Source organism: Osmerus eperlanus, chromosome 14, assembly GCF_963692335.1.
Source record: "Osmerus eperlanus chromosome 14, fOsmEpe2.1, whole genome shotgun sequence".
NCBI classification, from domain to species: Eukaryota; Metazoa; Chordata; class Actinopteri; order Osmeriformes; family Osmeridae; genus Osmerus; species Osmerus eperlanus.
Window position 1 is genome coordinate 10300139 of NC_085031.1, and position 22538 is coordinate 10322676.

At 48.4% G+C, this 22538-nt stretch overlaps 2 protein-coding genes across 2 annotated transcripts; both read right to left on the minus strand.

The window, feature by feature from the left end:
* Positions 1-2977: 2977 nt before the first annotated feature.
* Positions 2978-3838, minus strand: LOC134034197 (mucin-2-like; the record flags this gene model as incomplete). Its single annotated transcript, XM_062478592.1, has 1 exon — positions 2978-3838. A coding segment is annotated over one exon (861 nt), but the record flags the coding sequence as incomplete, so codon positions are not given.
* Positions 3839-9115: 5277 nt separating this feature from the next.
* LOC134033902 (mucin-5AC-like) lies at positions 9116-12835 on the minus strand (the record flags this gene model as incomplete). The annotated part of the gene is made up of 3 exons (XM_062478187.1): positions 9116-9584; positions 10101-10426; positions 11552-12835. Coding segments are annotated over 3 exons (2079 nt in total), but the record flags the coding sequence as incomplete, so codon positions are not given.
* Positions 12836-22538: the final 9703 nt, after the last annotated feature.

The following is a 22538-nucleotide window of genomic DNA, read 5'->3' on the forward strand; positions in this document are numbered from 1 at the left end:
TGGGAGAAGCTGTGGTTGTTGTTGGAGCGTCTGTCGTAGTTGTTGGGGAAGCTGTTGTTGTTGTTGGAACTTCTGTGGTAGTTGTAGGAGTGGCTGTTATTGTTGTTGGAGCCTCTGTGCTAGTTGTAGGAATGGCTGTTGTAGTTGTTGGAGCCTCTGTGGTAGTTGTAGGGCCAGCTGTGTTTGAAGTGGGAGAAGCTGTGGTTGTTGTTGGAGCCTCTGTGTTCGTTGTAGGAGTGGCTGTTGTTGTTGTTGGAGCCTCTGTGGTGGTTGTAGGGCCAGCTGTGGTTGTAGTGGGAGAAGCTGTGGTTGTTGTTGGAGCCTCTGTGCTCGTTGTAGGGGCAGCTGTGGTTGTCGTGGGAGAAGCTGTGGTTGTTGTTGGAGCCTCTGTGCTCGTTGTAGGTGCAGCTGTAGTTGTAGGGGGAGAATCTGTGGTAGTTGTAGGAGTGGCTATTGTTGTTGTTGGAGCCTCTGTGCTCGTTGTAGGGGCAGCTGTGGTTGTAGTGGGAGAGGCTGTGGTTGTTGTTGGAGCCTCTGTGCTCGTTGTAGGGGCAGCTGTGGTTGTAGTGGGAGAAGCTGTGGTTGTTGTTGGAGCCTCTGTGCTCGTTGTAGGGGCAGCTGTGGTTGTAGTGGGAGAGGCTGTGGTTGTTGTTGGAGACTCTGTGCTCGTTGTAGGGGCAGCTGTGGTTGTAGTGGGAGAAGCTGTGGTTGTTGTTGGAGCGTCTGTCGTAGTTGTTGGGGCAGCTGTTGTTGTTGTTGGAACTTCAGTGGTAGTTGTAGGAGTGGCTGTTGTTGTTGTTGGAGCCTCTGTGCTAGTTGTAGGAATGGCTGTCGTGGTTGTTGGAGCCTCTGTGGTAGTTGTAGGGCCAGCTGTGGTTGAAGTGGGAGAAGCTGTGGTTGTTGTTGGAGCCTCTGTGTTCGTTGTAGGAGTGGCTGTTGTTGTTGTTGGAGCCTCTGTGGTAGTTGTAGGTCCAGCTGTGGTTGAAGTGGCAGAAGCTGTGGTTGTTGTTGGAGCCTCTGTGCTCGTTGTAGGGGCAGCTGTGGTTGTAGTGGGAGAAGCTGTGGTTGTTTTTGGAGCCTCTGTGCTCGTTGTAGGGGCAGCTGTGGTTGTAGTGGGAGAAGCTGTGGTTGTTGTTGGAGCCTCTGTGCTCGTTGTAGGGGCAGCTGTGGTTGTAGTGGGAGAAGCTGTGGTTGTTGTTGGAGCCTCTGTGCTCGTTGTAGGGGCAGCTGTGGTTGTAGTGGGAGAGGCTGTGGTTGTTGTTGGAGACTCTGTGCTCGTTGTAGGGGCAGCTGTGGTTGTAGTGGGAGAAGCTGTGGTTGTTGTTGGAGCCTCTGTGCTCGTTGTAGGGGCAGCTGTGGTTGTAGTGGGAGAAGCTGTGGTTGTTGTTGGAGCGTCTGTCGTAGTTGTTGGGGCAGCTGTTGTTGTTTTTGGAACTTCAGTGGTAGTTGTAGGAGTGGCTGTTGTTGTTGTTGGAGCCTCTGTGCTAGTTGTAGGAATGGCTGTTGTGGTTGTTGGAGCCTCTGTGGTAGTTGTAGGGCCAGCTGTGGTTGAAGTGGGAGAAGCTGTGGTTGTTGTTGGAGCCTCTGTGTTCGTTGTAGGAGTGGCTGTTGTTGTTGTTGGAGCCTCTGTGGTAGTTGTAGGGCCAGCTGTGGTTGTAGTGGGAGAAGCTGTGGTTGTTGTTGGAGCCTCTGTGCTCGTTGTAGGGGCAGCTGTGGTTGTAGTGGGAGAAGCTGTGGTTGTTGTTGGAGCCTCTGTGCTCGTTGTAGGTGCAGCTGTGGTTGTAGGGGGAGAATCTGTGGTAATTGTAGGAGTGGCTGTTGTTGTTGTTGGAGCCTCTGTGCTCGTTGTAGGGGCAGCTGTGGTTGTAGTGGGAGAAGCTGTGGTTGTTGTTGGAGCGTCTGTCGTAGTTGTTGGGGCAGCTGTTTTTGTTGTTGGAACTTCTGTGGTAGTTGTAGGAGTGGCTGTTGTTGTTGTTGGAGCCTCTGTGCTAGTTGTAGGAATGGCTGTTGTGGTTGTTGGAGCCTCTGTGGTAGTTGTAGGGCCAGCTGTGGTTGAAGTGGGAGAAGCTGTGGTTGTTGTTGGAGCCTCTGTGTTCGTTGTAGGAGTGGCTGTTGTTGTTGTTGGAGCCTCTGTGGTAGTTGTAGGGACAGCTGTGGTTGTAGTGGGAGAAGCTGTGGTTGTTGTTGGAGCCTCTGTGCTCGTTGTAGGGGCAGCTGTGGTTGTAGTGGGAGAAGCTGTGGTTGTTGTTGGAGCCTCTGTGCTCATTGTAGGGGCAGCTGTGGTTGTAGTGGGAGAAGCTGTGGTTGTTGTTGGAGCCTCTGTGCTCGTTGTAGGGGCAGCTGTGGTTGTAGTGGGAGAAGCTGTGGTTGTTGTTGGAGCCTCTGTGCTCGTTGTAGGGGCAGCTGTGGTTGTAGTGGGAGAGGCTGTGGTTGTTGTTGGAGACTCTGTGCTCGTTGTAGGGGCAGCTGTGGTTGTAGTGGGAGAAGCTGTGGTTGTTGTTGGAGCCTCTGTGCTCGTTGTAGGGGCAGCTGTGGTTGTAGTGGGAGAAGCTGTGGTTGTTGTTGGAGCGTCTGTCGTAGTTGTTGGGGCAGCTGTTGTTGTTGTTGGAACTTCTGTGCTAGTTGTAGGAATGGCTGTTGTGGTTGTTGGAGCCTCTGTGGTAGTTGTAGGGCCAGCTGTGGTTGAAGTGGGAGAAGCTGTGGTTGTTGTTGGAGCCTCTGTGTTCGTTGTAGGAGTGGCTGTTGTTGTTGTTGGAGCCTCTGTGGTAGTTGTAGGGCCAGCTGTGGTTGTAGTGGGAGAAGCTGTGGTTGTTGTTGGAGCCTCTGTGCTCGTTGTAGGGGCAGCTGTGGTTGTAGTGGGAGAAGCTGTGGTTGTTGTTGGAGCCTCTGTGCTCGTTGTAGGGGCAGCTGTGGTTGTAGTGGGAGAAGCTGTCGTTGTTGTTGCAGCCTCTGTGCTCGTTGTAAGGGCAGCTGTGGTTGTAGTGGGAGAAGCTGTGGTTGTTGTTGGAGCCTCTGTGCTCGTTGTAAGGGCAGCTGTGGTTGTAGTGAGAGAAGCTGTGGTTGTTGTTGGAGCCTCTTTGCTCGTTGTAGGGGAAGCTGTGGTTGTAGTGGGAGAGGCTGTGGTTGTTGTTGGAGCCTCTGTGCTCGTTGTAGGGGCAGCTGTGGTTGTAGTGGGAGAAGCTGTGGTTGTTGTTGGAGCCTCTGTGCTCGTTGTAGGGGCAGCTGTGGTTGTAGTGGGAGAAGCTGTGGTTGTTGTTGGAGCGTCTGTCGTAGTTGTTGGGGCAGCTGTTGTTGTTGTTGGAACTTCTGTGGTAGTTGTAGGAGTGGCTGTTGTTGTTGTTGGAGCCTCTGTGCTAGTTGTAGGAATGGCTGTTGTGGTTGTTGGAGCCTCTGTGGTAGTTGTAGGGCCAGCTGTTGTTGAAGTGGGAGAAGCTGTGGTTGTTGTTGGAGCCTCTGTGTTCGTTGTAGGAGTGGCTGTTGTTGTTGTTGGAGCCTCTGTGGTAGTTGTAGGGCCAGCTGTGGTTGTAGTGGGAGAAGCTGTGGTTGTTGTTGGAGCCTCTGTGCTCGTTGTAGGGGCAGCTGTGGTTGTAGTGGGAGAAGCTGTGGTTGTTGTTGGAGCCTCTGTGCTCGTTGTAGGGGCAGCTGTAGTTGTAGTGGGAGAAGCTGTGGTTGTTGTTGGAGCCTCTGTGCTCGTTGTAGGGGCAGCTATGGTTGTAGTGGGAGAAGCTGCGGTTGTTGTTGGAGCCTCTGTGCTCGTTGTAGGGGCAGCTGTGGTTGTAGTTGGAGAAGCTGTGGTTGTTGTTGGAGCGTCTGTCGTAGTTGTTGGGGCAGCTGTTGTTGTTGTTGGAACCTCTGTGGTAGTTGTAGGAGTGGCTGTTGTTGTTGTTGGAGCCTCTGTGATAGTTGTAGGAGTGGCTGTTGTTGTTGGAGCCTCTGTGGTAGTTGTAGGTCCAGCTGTGGTTGTAGTGGGAGAAGCTGTGATTGTTGTTGGAGCCTCTGTGCTCGTTGTAGTGGTAGCTGTGGTTCTAGTGGGAGAAGCTGTGGTTGTTGTTGGAGCCTCTGTGCTCGTTGTAGGGGCAGCTGTGGTTGTAGTGGGATAAGCTGTGGTTGTTGTTGGAGCCTCTGTGCTCGTTGTAGGGGCAGCTGTGGTTGTAGTGGGAGAAGCTGTGGTTGTTGTTGGAGCGTCTGTCGTAGTTGTTGGGGCAGCTGTTGTTGTTGTTGGAACCTCTGTGGTAGTTGTAGGAGTGGCTGTTGTTGTTGTTGGAGCCTCTGTGCTAGTTGTAGGAATGGCTGTTGTGGTTGTTGGAGCCTCTGTGGTAGTTGTAGGGCCAGCTGTGGTTGAAGTGGGAGAAGCTGTGGTTGTTGTTGGAGCCTCTGTGTTTGTTGTAGGAGTGGCTGTTGTTGTTGTTGGAGCCTCTGTGGTAGTTGTAGGGCCAGCTGTGGTTGTTGTTGGAGCCTCTGTGCTCGTTGTAGGGGCAGCTGTGGTTGTAGTGGGAGAAGCTGTGGTTGTTGTTGGAGCCTCTGTGCTCGTTGTAGGGGCAGCTGTGGTTGTAGTAGGAGAAGCTGTGGTTGTTGTTGGAGCGTCTGTCGTAGTTGTTGGGGCAGCTGTTGTTGTTGTTGGAACCTCTGTGGTAGTTGTAGGAGTGTCTGTTGTTGTTGTTGTATCCTCTGTAGTTGGGGCAGCTGTTGTTGTTGTTGGACCCTCTGTGGTAGTTGTAGGTGCAGCTGTAGTTGTAGTGGGAGAAGCTGTGGTTGTTGTTGGAGCATCTGTCGTAGTTGTAGGGGCAGCTGTGGTTGTAGTGAGAGAAGCTGTGGTTGTTGTTGGAGCGTCTGTGGAAGTTGTAGGGGCAGCTGTGGTTGTAGTGAGAGAAGCTGTGGTTGTTGTTGGAGCGTCTGTGGTAGTTGTAGGGGCAGCTGGGGTTGTAGTGGGTGAAGCTGTGGTTGTTGTTGAAGCCTCTGTTGCTGTTATAGGTGCAGCTGTGGTTGTAGTGGGAGCACCTGTTGTAGTTGTAGGTGCAGCTGTGGTTGTAGTGGGAGAAGCTGTGGTTGTTGTTGTAGCGACTGTTGTTGTTGTTGGAGCCTCTGTGGTAGTTGTAGGGGCAGCTGTGGTTGTAGTGGGAGCAGCTGTTGTCGTTGTTGGAACCTCTGTGGTAGTTGTAGGGGTGGCTGTTGTTGTTGTTGGAGCCTCTGTTGCGGTTATAAGTGCAGCTGATGTTGTAGTAGGAGCGGCTGTAGTTGTTGGAGCCTCTGTTGTTGTTGTAGGTGCAGCTGTGGTTGTAGTGGGAGCAGCTGTTATTGTTGTTGGAGCCTCTGTGGTAGTTGTAGGGCCAGCTGTGGTTGAAATAGGAGCAGCCGTTGTTGTTGTTGGAGCCTCTGTTGCTGTTATAGGTGCAGCTGTGGTTGTAGTGGGAGCACCTGTTGTAGTTGTAGGTGCAGCTGTGGTTGTAGTGGGAGCAGCTGTTGTCGTTGTTGGAACCTCTGTGGTAGTTGTCGGGCCAGCTGTGGCTGTAGTGGGAGAAGCTGTAGTCGTTGTTGGAATCTCTTTGGTAGTTGTAGGAGTGTCTGTTGTTGTAGTGGGAGCACCTGTTGTAGTTGTAGGTGCAGCTGTGGTTGTAGGGGGAGAATCTGTGGTAGTTGTAGGAGTGGCTGTTTTTGTTGTTGGAGTCTCTATAGTAGTTGTTGGGGCAGCTGTTGTTGTAGTGGGAGCAGCTGTGGTTGTAGTGGCAGAAGCTGTGGTTGTTGTTGGAGCCTCTGTTGTAGTTGTAGGTGCAACTGTGGTTGTGGTGGGAGAAGCTGGGGTTGTTGTTGGAGGTGCTGTTGTTGTTGTTGGAGCCTCTGTGGTAGTTGTAGGGCCAGCTGTGGTTGTTGTTGGAGCCTCTGTGCTAGTTGTAGGAGTGACTGTTGTTGTTGTTGGAGCCTCTGTGGTAGTTCTAGGTGCAGCTGTGGTTGTAGTGGGAGAAGCTGTGGTTGTTGTTGGAGCCTCTGTTGCGGTTATAGGTGCAGCTGGGGTTGTAGTGGGAGCAGCTGTTGTTGTTGGAGCCTCTGTTGTTGTTGTATTTGCAGCTGTGGTTGTAGTGGGAGCAGCTGTTGTTGTTGTTGGAGCCTCTGTTGCTGATATAGGTGCAGCTGTGGTTGTAGTGGGAGCACCTGTTGTAGTTGTAGGTGCAGCTGTGGTTGTAGGGGGAGAATCTGTGGTAGTTGTAGAAGTGGCTGTTGTTGTTGGAGTCTCTATAGTAGTTGTTGGGGCAGCTGTTGTTGTAGTGGGAGACACTGTGGTTGTAGTGGGAAGAGCTGTGGTTGTAGTGGGTGCAGCTGTTGTAGTGGGAGCGGCTGTTGTTGTTGTTGGAGCCTCTGTAGTAGTTGTTAGGGAAGCTGTTGTTGTAGTGGGAGCAGCTGTGGTTGTAGTGGTAGAAGCTGTGGTTGTTGTTGGAGCCTCTGTTGTAGTTGTAGGTGCAACTGTGGTTGTGGTGGGAGAAGCTGGGGTTGTTGTTGGAGCAGCTGTTGTTGTTGTTGGAGCCTCTGTGGTAGTTGTAGGGCCAGCTGTGGTTGTTGTTGGAGCCTCTGTGATAGTTGTAGGAGTGACTGTTGTTGTTGTTGGAGCCTCTGTGGTAGTTGTAGGTGCAGCTGTGGTTGTAGTGGGAGAAGCTGTGGTTGTTGTTGGAGCCTCTGTTGCGGTTATAGGTGCAGCTGGGGTTGTAGTGGGAGCGGCTGTTGTAGCCTCTGTTGTTGTTGTATTTGCAGCTGTGGTTGTAGTGGGAGCAGCTGTTGTTATTGTTGGAGCCTCTGTTGCTGATACAGGTGCAGCTGTGGTTGTGGTGGGAGCACCTGTTGTAGTTGTAGGTGCAGCTGTGGTTGTAGTGGGAGCAGCTGTTGTCGTTGTTGGAACCTCTGTGGTAGTTGTAGGGCCAGCTGTGGTTGTAGTGGGAGAAGCTGTGGTTGTTGTTGGAGCCTCTGTGGTAGTTGTAGGGCCAGCTGTGGTTGTTGTTGGAGCCTCTGTGCTAGTTGTAGGAGTGACTGTTGTTGTTGTTGGAGCCTCTGTGGTAGTTGTAAGTGCAGCTGTGGTTGTAGTGGGAGAAGCTGTGGTTGTTGTTGGAGCCTCTGTTGCGGTTATAGGTGCAGCTGGAGTTCTAGTGGGAGCGGCTGTTGTTGTTGGAGCCTCTGTTGTTGTTGTATTTGCAGCTGTGATTGTAGTGGGAGCACCTCTAGTAGTTGTAGGTGCAGCTGTGGTTGTAGTGGGAGCAGCTGTTGTCGTTGTTGGAACCTCTGTGGTAGTTGTAGTGCCAGCTGTGGTTGTAGTGGGAGAAGCTGTTGTTGTTGTTGGAGCCTCTGTTGCTGATATAGGTGCAGCTGTGGTTGTAGTGGGAGCACCTGTTGTAGTTGTAGGTGCAGCTGTGGTTGTAGGGGGAGAATCTGTGGTAGTTGTAGGAGTGGCTGTTGTTGTTGGAGTCTCTATAGTAGTTGTTGGGGCAGCTGTTGTTGTAGTGGGAGACACTGTGGTTGTAGTGGGAAGAGCTGTGGTTGTAGTGGGTGCAGCTGTTGTAGTGGGAGCGGCTGTTGTTGTTGTTGGAGCCTCTGTAGTAGTTGTTAGGGAAGCTGTTGTTGTAGTGGGAGCAGCTGTGGTTGTAGTGGTAGAAGCTGTGGTTGTTGTTGGAGCCTCTGTTGTAGTTGTAGGTGCAACTGTGGTTGTGGTGGGAGAAGCTGGGGTTGTTGTTGGAGCCTCTGTGTTAGTTGTAGGGCCAGCTGTGGTTGTTGTTGGAGCCTCTGTGCTAGTTGTAGGAGTGACTGTAGTTGTTTTTGGAGCCTCTGTGGTAGTTGTAGGTGCAGCTGTGGTTGTAGTGGGAGAAGCTGTGGTTGTTGTTGGAGCCTCTGTTGCGGTTATAGGTGCAGCTGGGTTTGTAGTGGGAGCGGCTGTTGTAGCCTCTGTTGTTGTTGTATTTGCAGCTGTGGTTGTAGTGGGAGCAGCTGTTGTTATTGTTGGAGCCTCTGTTGCTGATACAGGTGCAGCTGTGGTTGTGGTGGGAGCACCTGTTGTAGTTGTAGGTGCAGCTGTGGTTGTAGTGGGAGAAGCTGTGGTTGTTGTTGGAGCCTCTGTGGTAGTTGTAGGGACAGCTGTGGTTGTTGTTGGAGCCTCTGTGCTAGTTGTAGGAGTAACTGTTGTTGTTGTTGGAGCCTCTGTGGTAGTTGTAAGTGCAGCTGTGGTTGTAGTGGGAGAAGCTGTGGTTGTTGTTGGAGCCTCTGTTGCGGTTATAGGTGCAGCTGGAGTTCTAGTGGGAGCGGCTGTTGTTGTTGGAGCCTCTGTTGTTGTTGTATTTGCAGCTGTGATTGTAGTGGGAGCACCTCTAGTAGTTGTAGGTGCAGCTGTGGTTGTAGTGGGAGCAGCTGTTGTCGTTGTTGGAACCTCTGTGGTAGTTGTAGTGCCAGCTGTGGTTGTAGTGGGAGGAGCTGTGGTTGTTGTTGGAGCCTCTGTGCTAGTTGTAGGAGTGGCTGTTGTTGTTGTTGGAGCCTCTGTGGTAGTTGTAGGTGCAGCTGTGGTTGTAGTAGGAGAAGCTGTGGTTGTTGTTGGAGCGGCTTTTGTTGTTGTTGGAGCCTCTGTGGTAGTTGTAGGTGCAGCTGTGGTTGGAGTGGGAGCAGCTGTTGTCGTTGTTGGAACCTCTGTGGTAGTTGTAGGAGTGGCTGTTGTTGTTGTTGGAGTCTCTGTGGTAGTTGTAGGGGCAGCTGTGGTTGTAGTGGGAGAAGCTGTGGTTGTTGTTGGAGCGTCTGTGGTAGTTGTAGGGGCAGCTGCGGTTGTAGTGGGAGCGGCTGTTGTTGTTGTTGGAGCCTCCGTAGTAGTTGTTGGGGCAGCTGTTATTGTTGTCGGAACCTCTGTGTTAGTTGTAGGAGTGGCCGTTGTTGTTGTTGGAGTCTCTGTTGTAGTTGAAGGGCCAGCTGTGGTTGTAGTGGGAGAAGCTGTGGTTGTTGTTGGAGCCTCTGTGCTAGTTGTAGGAGTGACTGTTGTTGTTGTTGGAGCCTCTGTGGTAGTTGTAGGTGCAGCTGTGGATGTAGTAGGAGCAGCTGTTGTCGTTGTTGGAACCTCTGTGGTAGTTGAAGGAGTGGCTGTTGTTGTCGTTGGAGTCTCTGTGGTAGTTGTAGGTGCAGCTGTGGTTGTAGTCGGAGAAGCTGTGGTTGTTGTTGTAGCGGCTGTTGTTGTTGTTGGAGCCTCTGTGGTAGTTGTAGATGCATCTGTGGTTGTAGTGGGAGCAGCTGTTGTCGTTGTTGGAACCTCTGTGGTAGTTGTAGGAGTGGCTGTTGTTGTTGTTGGAGTCTCTGTGGTAGTTGTAGGGGCAGCTGTGGTTGTAGTGGGAGAAGCTGTTGTCGTTGTTGGAACCTCTGTGGTAGTTGTAGGGGTGGCTGTTGTTGTTGTTGGAGCCTCTGTTGCAGTTATAAGTGCAGCTGATGTTGTAGTAGGAGCGGCTGTAGTTGTTGGAGCCTCTGTTGTTGTTGTAGGTGCAGCTGTGGTTGTAGTGGGAGCAGCTGTTGTCGTTGTTGGAACCTCTGTGGTAGTTGTAGGGCCAGATGTGGTTGAAATAGGAGCAGCCGTTGTTGTTGTTGGAGCCTCTGTTGCTGTTATAGGTGCAGCTGTGATTGTAGTGGGAGCACCTGTTGTAGTTGTAGGTGCAGCTGTGGTTGTAGGGGGAGAATCTGTGGTTGTTGTTGGAGCCTCTGTGGTAGTTGTAGGGCCAGCTGTGGTTGTAATAGGAGCAGCCGTTGTTGTTGATGGAGCCTCTGTGGTAGTTGTAGGTGCAGATGTGGTTGTAATGGGAGCAGCCGTTGTTGTTGTTGCAGCCTCTGTTGCTGTTATAGGTGCAGCTGTGGTTGTATTGGGAGCAGCTGTTGTCGTTGTTGGAAGCTCTGTGGTAGTTGTCGGGCCAGCTGTGGTTGTAGTGGGAGAAGCTGTAGTTGTTGTTGGAGCCTCTGTGCTAGTTGTAGGAATGACTGTTGTTGTTGGAGCCTCTGTGGTAGTTGTAGGTGCAGCTGTGTTTGTAGTGGGAGAAGCTGTGGTTGTTGTTGTAGCGGCAGTTGTTGTTGTTGGAGCCTCTGTTGCGGTTATAAGTGCAGCTGATTTTGTAGTGGGAGAAGCTGTAGTTGTTGTTGGAGCATCTGTTGCGGTTATAAGTGCAGCTGTGGTTGTAGTGGGAGCAGCTGTTGTTGTTGTTGGAGCCTCTGTAGTAGTTGTTAGGGAAGCTGTTGTTGTAGTGGGAGCAGCTGTGGTTGTAGTGGTAGAAGCTGTGGTTGTTGTTGGAGCCTCTGTTGTAGTTGTAGGTGCAACTGTGGTTGTGGTGGGAGAAGCTGGGGTTGTTGTTGGAGCCTCTGTGTTAGTTGTAGGGCCAGCTGTGGTTGTTGTTGGAGCCTCTGTGCTAGTTGTAGGAGTGACTGTTGTTGTTGTTGGAGCCTCTGTGGTAGTTGTAGGTGCAGCTGTGGTTGTAGTGGGAGAAGCTGTGGTTGTTGTTGGAGCCTCTGTTGCGGTTATAGGTGCAGCTGGGGTTGTAGTGGGAGCGGCTGTTGTAGCCTCTGTTGTTGTTGTATTTGCAGCTGTGGTTGTAGTGGGAGCAGCTGTTGTTATTGTTGGAGCCTCTGTTGCTGATACAGGTGCAGCTGTGGTTGTGGTGGGAGCACCTGTTGTAGTTGTAGGTGCAGCTGTGGTTGTAGTGGGAGCAGCTGTTGTCGTTGTTGGAACCTCTGTGGTAGTTGTAGGGCCAGCTGTGGTTGTAGTGGGAGAAGCTGTGGTTGTTGTTGGAGCCTCTGTGGTAGTTGTAGCGACAGCTGTGGTTGTTGTTGGAGCCTCTGTGCTAGTTGTAGGAGTGACTGTTGTTGTTGTTGGAGCCTCTGTGGTAGTTGTAAGTGCAGCTGTGGTTGTAGTGGGAGAAGCTGTGGTTGTTGTTGGAGCCTCTGTTGCGGTTATAGGTGCAGCTGGAGTTCTAGTGGGAGCGGCTGTTGTTGTTGGAGCCTCTGTTGTTGTTGTATTTGCAGCTGTGATTGTAGTGGGAGCAGCTGTTGTTGTTGTCTGAGCCTCTGTTGCTGATACAGGTGCAGCTGTGGTTGTAGTGGGAGCACCTCTTGTAGTTGTAGGTGCAGCTGTGGTTGTAGTGGGAGAAGCTGTGGTTGTTGTTGGAGCCTCTGTGCTAGTTGTAGGAGTGGCTGTTGTTGTTGTTGGAGCCTCTGTGGTAGTTGTAGGTGCAGCTGTGGTTGTAGTAGGAGAAGCTGTGGTTGTTGTTGGAGCGGCTTTTGTTGTTGTTGGAGCCTCTGTGGTAGTTGTAGGTGCAGCTGTGGTTGGAGTGGGAGCAGCTGTTGTCGTTGTTGGAACCTCTGTGGTAGTTGTAGGAGTGGCTGTTGTTGTTGTTGGAGTCTCTGTGGTAGTTGTAGGGGCAGCTGTGGTTGTAGTGGGAGAAGCTGTGGTTGTTGTTGGAGCGTCTGTGGTAGTTGTAGGGGCAGCTGCGGTTGTAGTGGGAGCGGCTGTTGTTGTTGTTGGAGCCTCCGTAGTAGTTGTTGGGGCAGCTGTTATTGTTGTCGGAACCTCTGTGTTAGTTGTAGGAGTGGCCGTTGTTGTTGGAGTCTCTGTTGTAGTTGTAGGGCCAGCTGTGGTTGTAGTGGGAGAAGCTGTGGTTGTTGTTGGAGCCTCTGTGCTAGTTGTAGGAGTGACTGTTGTTGTTGTTGGAGCCTCTGTGGTAGTTGTAGGTGCAGCTGTGGATGTAGTAGGAGCAGCTGTTGTCGTTGTTGGAACCTCTGTGGTAGTTGAAGGAGTGGCTGTTGTTGTCGTTGGAGTCTCTGTGGTAGTTGTAGGTGCAGCTGTGGTTGTAGTCGGAGAAGCTGTGGTTGTTGTTGTAGCGGCTGTTGTTGTTGTTGGAGCCTCTGTGGTAGTTGTAGATGCATCTGTGGTTGTAGTGGGAGCAGCTGTTGTCGTTGTTGGAACCTCTGTGGTAGTTGTAGGAGTGGCTGTTGTTGTTGTTGGAGTCTCTGTGGTAGTTGTAGGGGCAGCTGTAGTTGTAGTGGGAGAAGCTGTTGTCGTTGTTGGAACCTCTGTGGTAGTTGTAGGGGTGGCTGTTGTTGTTGTTGGAGCCTCTGTTGCAGTTATAAGTGCAGCTGATGTTGTAGTAGGAGCGGCTGTAGTTGTTGGAGCCTCTGTTGTTGTTGTAGGTGCAGCTGTGGTTGTAGTGGGAGCAGCTGTTGTTGTTGTTGGATCCTCTGTGGTAGTTGTAGGAGTGGCTGTTGTTGTTGTTGGAGTCTCTGTGGTAGTTGTAGGGGCAGCTGTGGTTGTAGTGGGAGAAGCTGTGGTTGTTGTTGGAGCCTCTGTTGTAGTTGTAGGTGCAGCTGTGGTTGTAGTGGGAGAAGCTGTGGTTGTTGTTGCAACCTTTGTGGTAGTTGTAGGTGCGGCTGTGGTTGTAGTGGAAGCAGCTCTTGTAGTTGTAGGTGCAGCTGTGGTTGTAGTGGAAGCAGCTATTGTAGTTGTAGGTGCAGCTGTGGTTGTTGTTGGAGCCTCTGTGGTAGTTGTTGGGTTAGCTGTGGTTGTATTGGCAGCAGCTGTGCTTGTAGTGGGAGCAGTTGTTGTAGTTGTATGTGCAGCTGTGGTTGTTGTTGGAGCATATGTGGTAGTTGTAGGAGCTGCTGTGGTTGTTGTTGGAGCCTCTGTGGTAGTTGTGGGGGCAGCTGTGGTTGTAGTGGGAACAGCTGTTGTTGTTGTTGGGGCCGCTGTTGTTGTTGTTGGGGCAGCTGTTGTTTTAGTGGGAGCAGCTGTGGTTGAACTGGGAGAAGCTGTGGTTGTTGTTGGAGCCTCTGTGGTAGTTGTAGGAGCAGCGGTGGTTGTTGTTGGAGCCTCTGTGGTAGTTGTAGGGGCAGCTGTGGTTGTAAAGGGAGCAGCCGTTGTTGTTGGAGCCTCCATGGTAGAAGTAGGGGCAACTGTGGTTATAGTGGGAGAAGCTGTTGTTGTTGTTGCATCGTCTTTAGTAGTTGTTGGGGCATCTGTTGTTGTTATGGGAGCAACTGTGGTTGTACTGGGATAAGCTGTGGTTGTTGTTGGGGCAGCTGTGGTTGTAATTGGAGAAGCTGTGGTTGTTGTTGGAGCCTCTGTTGTTGTTGTAGTTGCAGCTGTGGTTGTAGTAGGAGCGGCTGTTTCTGTTGTTGGAGCCTCTGTAGTAATTGTTGGGGCAGCTGTTGTTGTAATGGGAGCAGCTGTGGTTGTAGTGGGAGAAGCTGTGGTTGTTATTGGAGCCTCTGTGGTAGTTGTAGGGGCAGCTGTGGTTGTAGTGGGAGCAGCTGTGGTAGTTGGAGGTTCAGCTTTGGTTATTATTTGAGCCTCTGTTGTAGTTTTAGGTGCAGTAGTAGTTGTGGTAGCCACTGTGGTTGTTTGAGCCTGTTTGGTTGTTGTCATAACAGAAATCTTGAAAGGAAATAGAAGAGACATTGTTTTACACTGAATTCCTTTGACTATAAAATTAATCAACAAATACTTCTTTGTTTAGTTTATCTGTATTTGTAATTTTTAGCTGCTTCGCTATAGCCACAACAAACTGTTCCTATTACTTACGTCTTTTTAGTTTCATTGCGTTCCCAATTGGGATTTATGTGAAAACATTACAAATATATTAGTTGACAAAATGTCGGAAACCTCTTCAATGACACGACTACTTTTAAAATAGTGACTTTTATTGTTTATTTCATTTTAAAATGTGTACAACCGTGGTCATCAAGATACAACATAGATGTTATGGGTAACCTTTTAGTAGCTAATTGGGTAGCTAAGTATTTACATTTGAATTAAAAACCCACTGGACCAGTCTCCTCATAACTTCATCTACAATCTCATACTTTTTTACATCTCTTTACCTTCTTTGTTTGATGGCTTCAGGTCTCACAGATTGCCACCCACAAGCCATCTCGTGAAAGTACATGAAAGTTATATTTTTTCTGGCTGAATGCTGTTTTCCAGTTAAATTAAATAAATATTAAAGAAAATAATATATGATAAATATTAATTAAGAAAGTTGATGTTGATAAATTGACTATGCTAAATAATTATTTCGCTTTTTCATTCGATATTTCAAACATTTCAAACATTTCAAAAAGGTTCATACATCAAAAGCAAGTATAAATACATTATAAATATGAATAATTATAAAGATTATTTTAAGTTATTAGCATTACAGCAATTCTAGTGTTTACATTTGTGTATATATAATTGTTTAATCAAATAATGTTTTCATTTTTTTTCATGACAATCTATTTTTCATGTACTACTTGTTTCATGTTTTGTAGCATTGCATTTTTTATTTGGTTACACACATTTCTTTAATTACAGGAATGCCTTTCAAAAGTACGTTATTTTCTTGTCCTAATTCATTAGAATTCTTACACGTTTTTGAAGTTCTGCAATTTGATATGAAGGAAAGACCAAAACAGTCAGAAAAGATCTACATCAAAATGTACAGAAAGTTGACTAAAGTGATTGATAGTAGAAAAGTGACCATATCTACAGGTCTGCTCCTTGCCATTGCACCGCTGGTGGTGGTGAGTGCTGTGGCAGTTTGAGTTGTTTGCGTTGTTGTACTGGTACTTGCAGCTGTACTTGTGGTTGTAGGTGCTACTGTGGAATTAGTTGCCTCCACAGTTGTAGGAGTTACAGTACTGGAGGCATTTGGTTCAGCTATTGTGGGAAAGAAGAAAAACATTGTTTCTTGCAAAACATTTAACTGAGTTCAATAAAAAAAAAATGTTTTCTTGTTTTTTGACATATCTGAACATTTAGGAATTATTTAGATTATAATTATTACAAACCTGCAACAATACTGCCAGTGATAACATTCAGGAAAACCAGGGATTCATTTAAAGATGTTTTTAATGAGTCTTCTGCACTGGTGATGTTCGGAACTACACTCTCATTCTGGAATATCAAGTTGGCTGTGACACCCACTGACCCAGGCCTGAAAAGTAGAGATTCAAAAATTGATTTTTTATACTCAAACAATAGAGCAGGAATACATTGAAAGAGCCAACATAAACCTAAATCTTTTGTCACGGATCACTTACCAAAATCCAATAATTATGCATCTCAGGAAACTTAAAGGGTATCGCATCCTGTATCCCCGATTCAGCTAGAAGATATGAGGGAAACAATTAAATGATTAATGCACAAAGAACATATGAAAACATGAATTATTGAAAAATCTATGTCAAATGATTTTCCTATTGAATTGAAATGACAGATTTTAGAGGAGCATTACCTCAGCTGTGACATTGGCAGCCAGTTCTTGATATTGCGACGACTTTGGATTGTTGTATTCAACTATGAAAACCCGCACCAAACGCATCCTCAGAAAGAGGTAGCCCTCATTTTGTTGAGGGGGGTCTGTCGATGCAACTGTGCTAGTGGGGGTTAATCTGGTAGTGCTAGAAGTTTGTGTTGCAGGGATAGCTGTTTTGGTTGTGGATGTAGTTGAATGTGGTAGAGAAGTTGGGGTTGTTGCGATACTTGTATTTAGTGTGACGGTTGGAGTTGAGATTGCCATTGTGGTGCGGGCAGTAGCTATGGTTGATGCCATTGTTAAAGATGTGTCAGTTGTATATGAAAATGTTGTAGATGCCTGACTGACAGTTGGTGAACTAGTTATCTGGAAAAGACAAGAGAATATTGGATAGATTAGTTGTTGAATGAACAGAATTTGATCACCATATGTTTAACATGTATGAGTTCAAATAATGCCTTCATGTTTACTTTTAATGCATGCATATCATTCTAACGTTGTATTTAGTATTTTGTGATCAAGCCTGATTCCAAGAAAACCTTTCAAAGACTAGGCTTTGCCTCTGTTGAGGGAATAATCTCCTTCAATACACAATCTGGTTAGGGCACATTAGACTTGGAATAAACATGACATAAACATAAACATTGTAATTCATCCTTACATTAAATGTAGAATCCTTGAAGCAATAATGTGACCCTTTGAAGACGTTTCACTCAAAGTAGCATTGATGTTGTCAGAGTGGATGGAAAAAAAATAGGATGTCCTTCTGCATCTGGTCATATTTTAAAGTATATAAGGCAGCATGCTTTTCTTGCTATTCTGACCCAAAACGCTCTCTGCAGTGTAAGATACGTCACATTAACCGAACTACATACACGCCAAAGTAACAGTATGATATGCAGATTTTCTGTGTACATGAAGCTTGGGTCTTCGTGAGGTCAAGAGGTCATGCAGCGAGGCCCCACTGAGAGCGAATATAGAGATGGAACGCACTCGGGCCCAGACTTTGAGGAGACAGCAGGGGGAAAACATGCACAAATAGGGGCTTACATGTGTAACGACTGGTTCCCCTGTTGTCCGTTCTACTGTATCAGTGTACTGATCTCTGAGAACTAGTAAGGAGCGATTCTGTGCATTCTATGTTTGAACATGTCCAGCTACTGTATTTAAGCACGTCGTGAGAAACAGAGTCTTCACTCAAGCTAATCATTTTGTCATGAACTGATGGTGTGATCCGAGTAGCTCGTGCTAATAAACCAAGTCAACTCTTTTACATTGTCGTGCCTCCTTCCGGCCTGCCTTCAGACAGAGAATTCATCTAACACAGTAGCAGCGCTCTGCTGGTTGTCCTCCCAACAGGATGGTTAGCTACGCATAGTTTTGTATCTCCAAGTAAAACATGTTTTGCCGACACCATTCTTTCAACAACATTTTGCGTAACAAACGTTGAGAGACGTATGAGCAAGGCTGTCAAAGTTCAAGGCGCGATATTATTATGAAGTGTTTTGTCCCAATTGCATGAATACTTAATGCAATAGTACATACTTTGTATGGCCAGCTGCAATATACTAAAGGTAAAAGAAAAGTGTGAGATTTGAGATACAGGGCCAAATAACTGTAAATTGTAGTTAACATGGCAACCGATATTCGTTAGAAAACATTACATCATGGTGGGTTTCTTTAAAAATAAGTAACTAATTTTAAATTGAAGTATATTTTGTATATTCTGTTCGTATATACATGTATACTTTCTGGGTGTATATATATATATATATATATATATATATATATATATATATATATACACACAGTAAGACACATCATATATACATGAACTCTTTCATGAATTGTAAACAAATTATTTGGGATTTTAATTATTGGGAGGGAAAACTGAGAGGTTGTGGAAAATAGTAAAGTGACCGCAAATGTGGGTCTTTCTCTTGCCATAGTGCTGTCAGAAGTGGTTTCAGTGGCAGATGATGTCAAACTTGTGATGATTGTAGAAGAAGCAAGTTTGGTAGACGATGGCAGTTCTGTGAAAAATAAATGTTTGTTTAAATACACATTTTAATTCAGTGACCAACTTCTTGCAAAGTATCTACATGACATTGCTTTTTGGGGGAAAAGTAAGCTGCAGCAAAAATACAGTGACAGGAGCTGATGTTCTGATTCATATTGATGAACTTCTCATTGTGGTAATACCTGTGGTGGTTGAAATTATAGGAGAATTTGTAGTTTGAGGAGCTGGGATTGTTGTTGAAGACACTGTTGTAGTTATTACAGGAGCAGCTGTGGTTGTTGTTGGAGCCTCTGTGGTAGTTGTGGGGGCAGCTGTGGTTGTAGTAGGAGAAGCTGTGGTTGTAGTGGGAGAAGCTGTGGTTGTTGTTTGAGCCTCTGTGATAGGTATAGGGGCAGCTGTGGTTGTAGTGGGAGAAGCTGTGGTTGTTGTTGGAGCATCTGAGGTAGTTGTAGGAGCCTCTGTGGTAGTTGTTGGAGCAGCTGTGGTTGTAGTGGGAGAAGCTGTGGTTGTTGTTGGAGCCTCTGTGGTGGTTGTCGGTGCAGCTGAGGTTGTAGTGGGTGCAGCTGTTGTAGTTGTAGGTGCAGCTGTGGTTGTTGTTTGAGCCTCTGTGATAGTTATAGGGGCAGCTGTGGTTGTAGTGGGAGCGGCTGTTGTTGTTGTTGGAGCATCTGTAGTAGTTGTTAGGGCAGCTGTTGTTGTAGTGGGAGCAGCTGTGGTTGTAGTGGCAGAAGCTGTGGTTGTTGTTGGAGCCTCTGTTGTAGTTGTAGGTGCAACTGTGGTTGTAGTGGGAGAAGATGTGGCTGTTGTTGGAGCCTCTGTTGGAGTTGTAGGTGTAGCTGTGGTTGTAGTAGGAGCTGCTGTTGTTGTTTTTGGAGCCTCTGTGCTAGTTGTGGGGGCAGCTGTGGTTGTAGTGGGAGAAGCTGTGGTTGTTGTTGGAGCGTCTGTGGTAGTTGTCGGAGCCTCTGTGGTAGTTGTTGTAGCAGCTGTGGTTGTAGTTGGAGAAGCTGTGGTTGTTGTTGGAGATTCTGTGGTAGTTGTTGGGGCAGCTGTGGTTGTAGTGGGAGAAGCTGTGGTTGTTGTTGGAGCCTCTGTGGTAGTTGTAGGTGCAGCTGTGGTTGTAGTGGGTGCAGCTGTTGTAGTTGTAGGTGCAGCTGTGGTTGTAGTGGGTGCAGCTGTTGTAGTTGTAGGTGCAGCTGTGGTTGTTGTTGGAGCCTCTGTGGTAGTTGTAGGGTAAGCTGTGGTTGTAGAGGGAGAAGTTGTCGTTGTTGTTGGAGCCTCTGTGGTAGTTGTAGGTGCAGCTGTGGTTGTAGTGGGTGCAGCTGTTGTAGATGTTGGAGCCTCTTTGGTAGTTGTTGGAGCCTCTGTTGTAGTTGTAGGTGCAGCTGTGATTGTAGTGGGAGTAGCTGTTGTCATTGTTGGAGCCTCTGTGGTAGTTGTAGGGCCAGCTGTGGTTGTAATGGGAGAAGCTGTGGTTGTTGTTTGAGCCTCTGTTGTAGTTGTAGGTGCAGCTGTGGTTGTTGTAGGAGCGGCTGTTGTAGTTGTAGGGGCAGCTGTGGTTGTAGTGGGAGAAGCTGTGGTTGTTGTTGGAGAATCTGTGGTAGTTGTTGGAGCCTCTGTGGTAGTTGTAGGGGCAGCTGTGGTTGTAGTGGCAGAAGCTGTGGTTGTTGTTGGAGCCTCTGTTTTAGTTGTAGGTACAGCTGTGGTTGTAGTGGGAGAAGCTGTGGTTGTAGTGGGTGCAGCTGTTGTAGTTGTAGGTGCAGCTGTGGTTGTTGTTTGAGCCTCTGTGATAGTTATAGGGGCAGCTTTGATTGTAGTGGGAGCGGCTGTTGATGTTGTTGTAGACTCTGTATTAGTTGTTAGGTCAGCTGTTGTTGTAGTGGGAGCAGCTGTGGTTGTAATGGGAGAAACTGTGGTTGTTGTTGGAGCCTCTGTGGTAGTTGTAGGTGTAGCTGTGGTTGAAGTAGGAGTGGCTATTGTTGGAGCCTCTGTGCTAGATGTTGGGGCAGCTGTGGTTGTAGTGACAGAAGCTGTGGTTGTTGTTGGAGCCTCTGTTGTAGTTGTAGGTGCAGCTGTGGTTGTTGTAGGAGCGGCTGTTGTAGTTGTAGGGGCAGCTGTGGTTGTAGTGGGAGAAGCTGTGGTTGTTGTTGGAGAATCTGTGGTAGTTGTTGGAGCCTCTGTGGTAGTTGTAGGGGCAGCTGTGGTTGTAGTGGCAGAAGCTGTGGTTGTTGTTGGAGCCTCTGTTTTAGTTGTAGGTACAGCTGTGGTTGTAGTGGGAGAAGCTGTGGTTGTAGTGGGTGCAGCTGTTGTAGTTGTAGGTGCAGCTGTGGTTGTTGTTTGAGCCTCTGTGATAGTTATAGGGGCAGCTTTGATTGTAGTGGGAGCGGCTGTTGATGTTGTTGTAGACTCTGTATTAGTTGTTAGGTCAGCTGTTGTTGTAGTGGGAGCAGCTGTGGTTGTAATGGGAGAAACTGTGGTTGTTGTTGGAGCCTCTGTGGTAGTTGTAGGTGTAGCTGTGGTTGAAGTAGGAGTGGCTATTGTTGGAGCCTCTGTGCTAGTTGTTGGGGCAGCTGTGGTTGTAGTGACAGAAGCTGTGGTTGTTGTTGGAGCCTCTGTTGTAGTTGTAGGTGCAGCTGTGGTTGTTGTAGGAGCGGCTGTTGTAGTTGTAGGGGCAGCTGTGGTTGTAGTGGGAGAAGCTGTGGTTGTTGTTGGAGAATCTGTGGTAGTTGTTGGAGCCTCTGTGGTAGTTGTAGGGGCAGCTGTGGTTGTAGTGGCAGAAGCTGTGGTTGTAGTGGGAGCCTCTGTTGTAGTTGTAGGTACAGCTGTGGTTGTAGTGGGAGAAGCTGTGGTTGTTGTTGGAGCCTCTGTGGTAGTTGTAGGTGCAGCTGTGGTTGTAGTGGGTGCAGCTGTTGTAGTTGTAGGTGCAGCTTTGGTTGTTGTTTGAGCCTCTCTGATAGTTATAGGTGCAGCTTTGGTTGTATTGGGAGCGGCTGTTGATGTTGTTGGAGACTCTGTAGTAGTTATTAGGTCAGCTGTTGTTGTAGTGGGAGCAGCTGTGGTTGTAATGGGAGAAACTGTGGTTGTTGTTGGAGCCTCTGTGGTAGTTGTAGGTGTAGCTGTGGTTGAAGTAGGAGTGGCTATTGTTGGAGCCTCTGTGCTAGTTGTTGGGGCAGCTGTGGTTGTTGTTGGAGCCTCTGTTGTAGTTGTAGGTGTAGATGTGGTTGTAGTAGGAACAGCTGTTGTTGTTGTTGGAGCCTCTGTTGTTGTTGTAGGTGCAGCTGTGGTTGACGTGGGAGCGGCTGCTGTCGTTGTTGGAGACTCTGTGGTAGTTGTAGGGGCAGCTGTGGTTGTTGTTGCAGCCTCTGTTGTTGTTGTTGGAGCCTCTGTAGTAGTTGTTGCAGCCTCTGTTGTAGTTGTAGGTGCAGCTGTGGTTGTAGTGGGAGCCTCTGTTGTAGTTGTAGGCGCAGCTGAGGTTGTAGTGGAAGTAGCTGTTGTCGTTGTTGGAGCCTCTGTGGTTGTTGTTGGGGCAGCTGTGGTTGTAGTAGGAGCGGCTGTAGTAGTTGTTGGGGCAGCTGTTGTTGTAGTGGGAGCAGCTGTAGTTGTTGTTGGAGCCTCTGTTGTTGTTGTAGGTGCAGCTGTGGTTGTAGTTGGAGCGGCTGTTGTTGTTGTTGGAGCCTCTGTAGTAGTTGTTGCAGCCTCTGTTGTAGTTGTAGGTGCAGCTGTGGTTGTAGTGGGATCAGCTGTTGTCGTTGTTGGAGCCTCTGTCGTAGTTGTAGGTGCAGCTGTGGTTGTAGTGGGAGAATCTGTGGTCGTTGTTGGAGCCTCTGTGGTAGTTGTAGGTGCAGCTGTGGTTGTAGTGGGAGGAGCTGTGGTTGTTGTTGGAGCCTCTGTTGTTGTTGTAGGTGCAGCTGTGGTTGTAGTGGGAGGAGCTGTGGTTGTTGTTGGAGCCTCTGTTGTTGTTGTAGGTGCAGCTGTGGTTGTCGTGGGAGCGGCTGCTGTCGTTGTTGGAGACTCTGTGGTAGTTGTTGGGGCAGCTGTGGTTGTAGTAGGAGCGGCTGTAGTAGTTGTTGGGGCAGCTGTGGTTGTTGTTGGAGCCTCTGTGGTAGTTGTAGGGTAAGCTGTGGTTGTAGAGGGAGAAGTTGTCGTTGTTGTTGGAGCCTCTGTGGTAGTTGTAGGTGCAGCTGTGGTTGTAGTGGGTGCAGCTGTTGTAGTTGTTGGAGCCTCTTTGGTAGTTGTTGGGGCAGCTGTTGTTGTAGTGGGAGCAGCTGTGGTTGTAATGGGAGAAACTGTGGTTGTTGTTGGAGCCTCTGTGGTAGTTGTAGGTGTAGCTGTGGTTGAAGTAGGAGTGGCTATTGTTGGAGCCTCTGTGCTAGTTGTTGGGGCAGCTGTGGTTGTAGTGACAGAAGCTGTGGTTGTTGTTGGAGCCTCTGTTGTAGTTGTAGGTGCAGCTGTGGTTGTTGTGGGAGAAGCTGCGGTTGTTGTTGGAGAATCTGTGGTAGTTGTTGGAGCCTCTGTGGTAGTTGTAGGGGCAGCTGTGGTTGTAGTGGCAGAAGCTGTGGTTGTAGTGGGAGCCTCTGTTGTAGTTGTAGGTACAGCTGTGGTTGTAGTGGGAGAAGCTGTGGTTGTTGTTGGAGCCTCTGTGGTAGTTGTAGGTGCAGCTGTGGTTGTTGTAGGTGCAGCTGTGGTTGTTGTTTGAGCCTCTCTGATAGTTATAGGTGCAGCTTTGGTTGTATTGGGAGCGGCTGTTGATGTTGTTGGAGACTCTGTAGTAGTTGTTAGGTCAGCTGTTGTTGTAGTGGGAGCAGCTGTGGTTGTAATGGGAGAAACTGTGGTTGTTGTTGGAGCCTCTGTGGTAGTTGTAGGTGTAGCTGTGGTTGAAGTAGGAGTGGCTATTGTTGGAGCCTCTGTGCTAGTTGTTGGGGCAGCTGTGGTTGTAGTGACAGAAGCTGTGGTTGTTGTTGGAGCCTCTGTTGTAGTTGTAGGTGTAGATGTGGTTGTAGTAGGAACAGCTGTTGTTGTTGTTGGAACCTCTGTTGTTGTTGTAGGTGCAGCTGTGGTTGACGTGGGAGCGGCTGCTGTCGTTGTTGGAGACTCTGTGGTAGTTGTAGGGGCAGCTGTGGTTGTTGTTGCAGCCTCTGTTGTTGTTGTTGGAGCCTCTGTAGTAGTTGTTGCAGCCTCTGTTGTAGTTGTAGGTGCAGCTGTGGTTGTAGTGGGAGCCTCTGTTGTAGTTGTAGGCGCAGCTGAGGTTG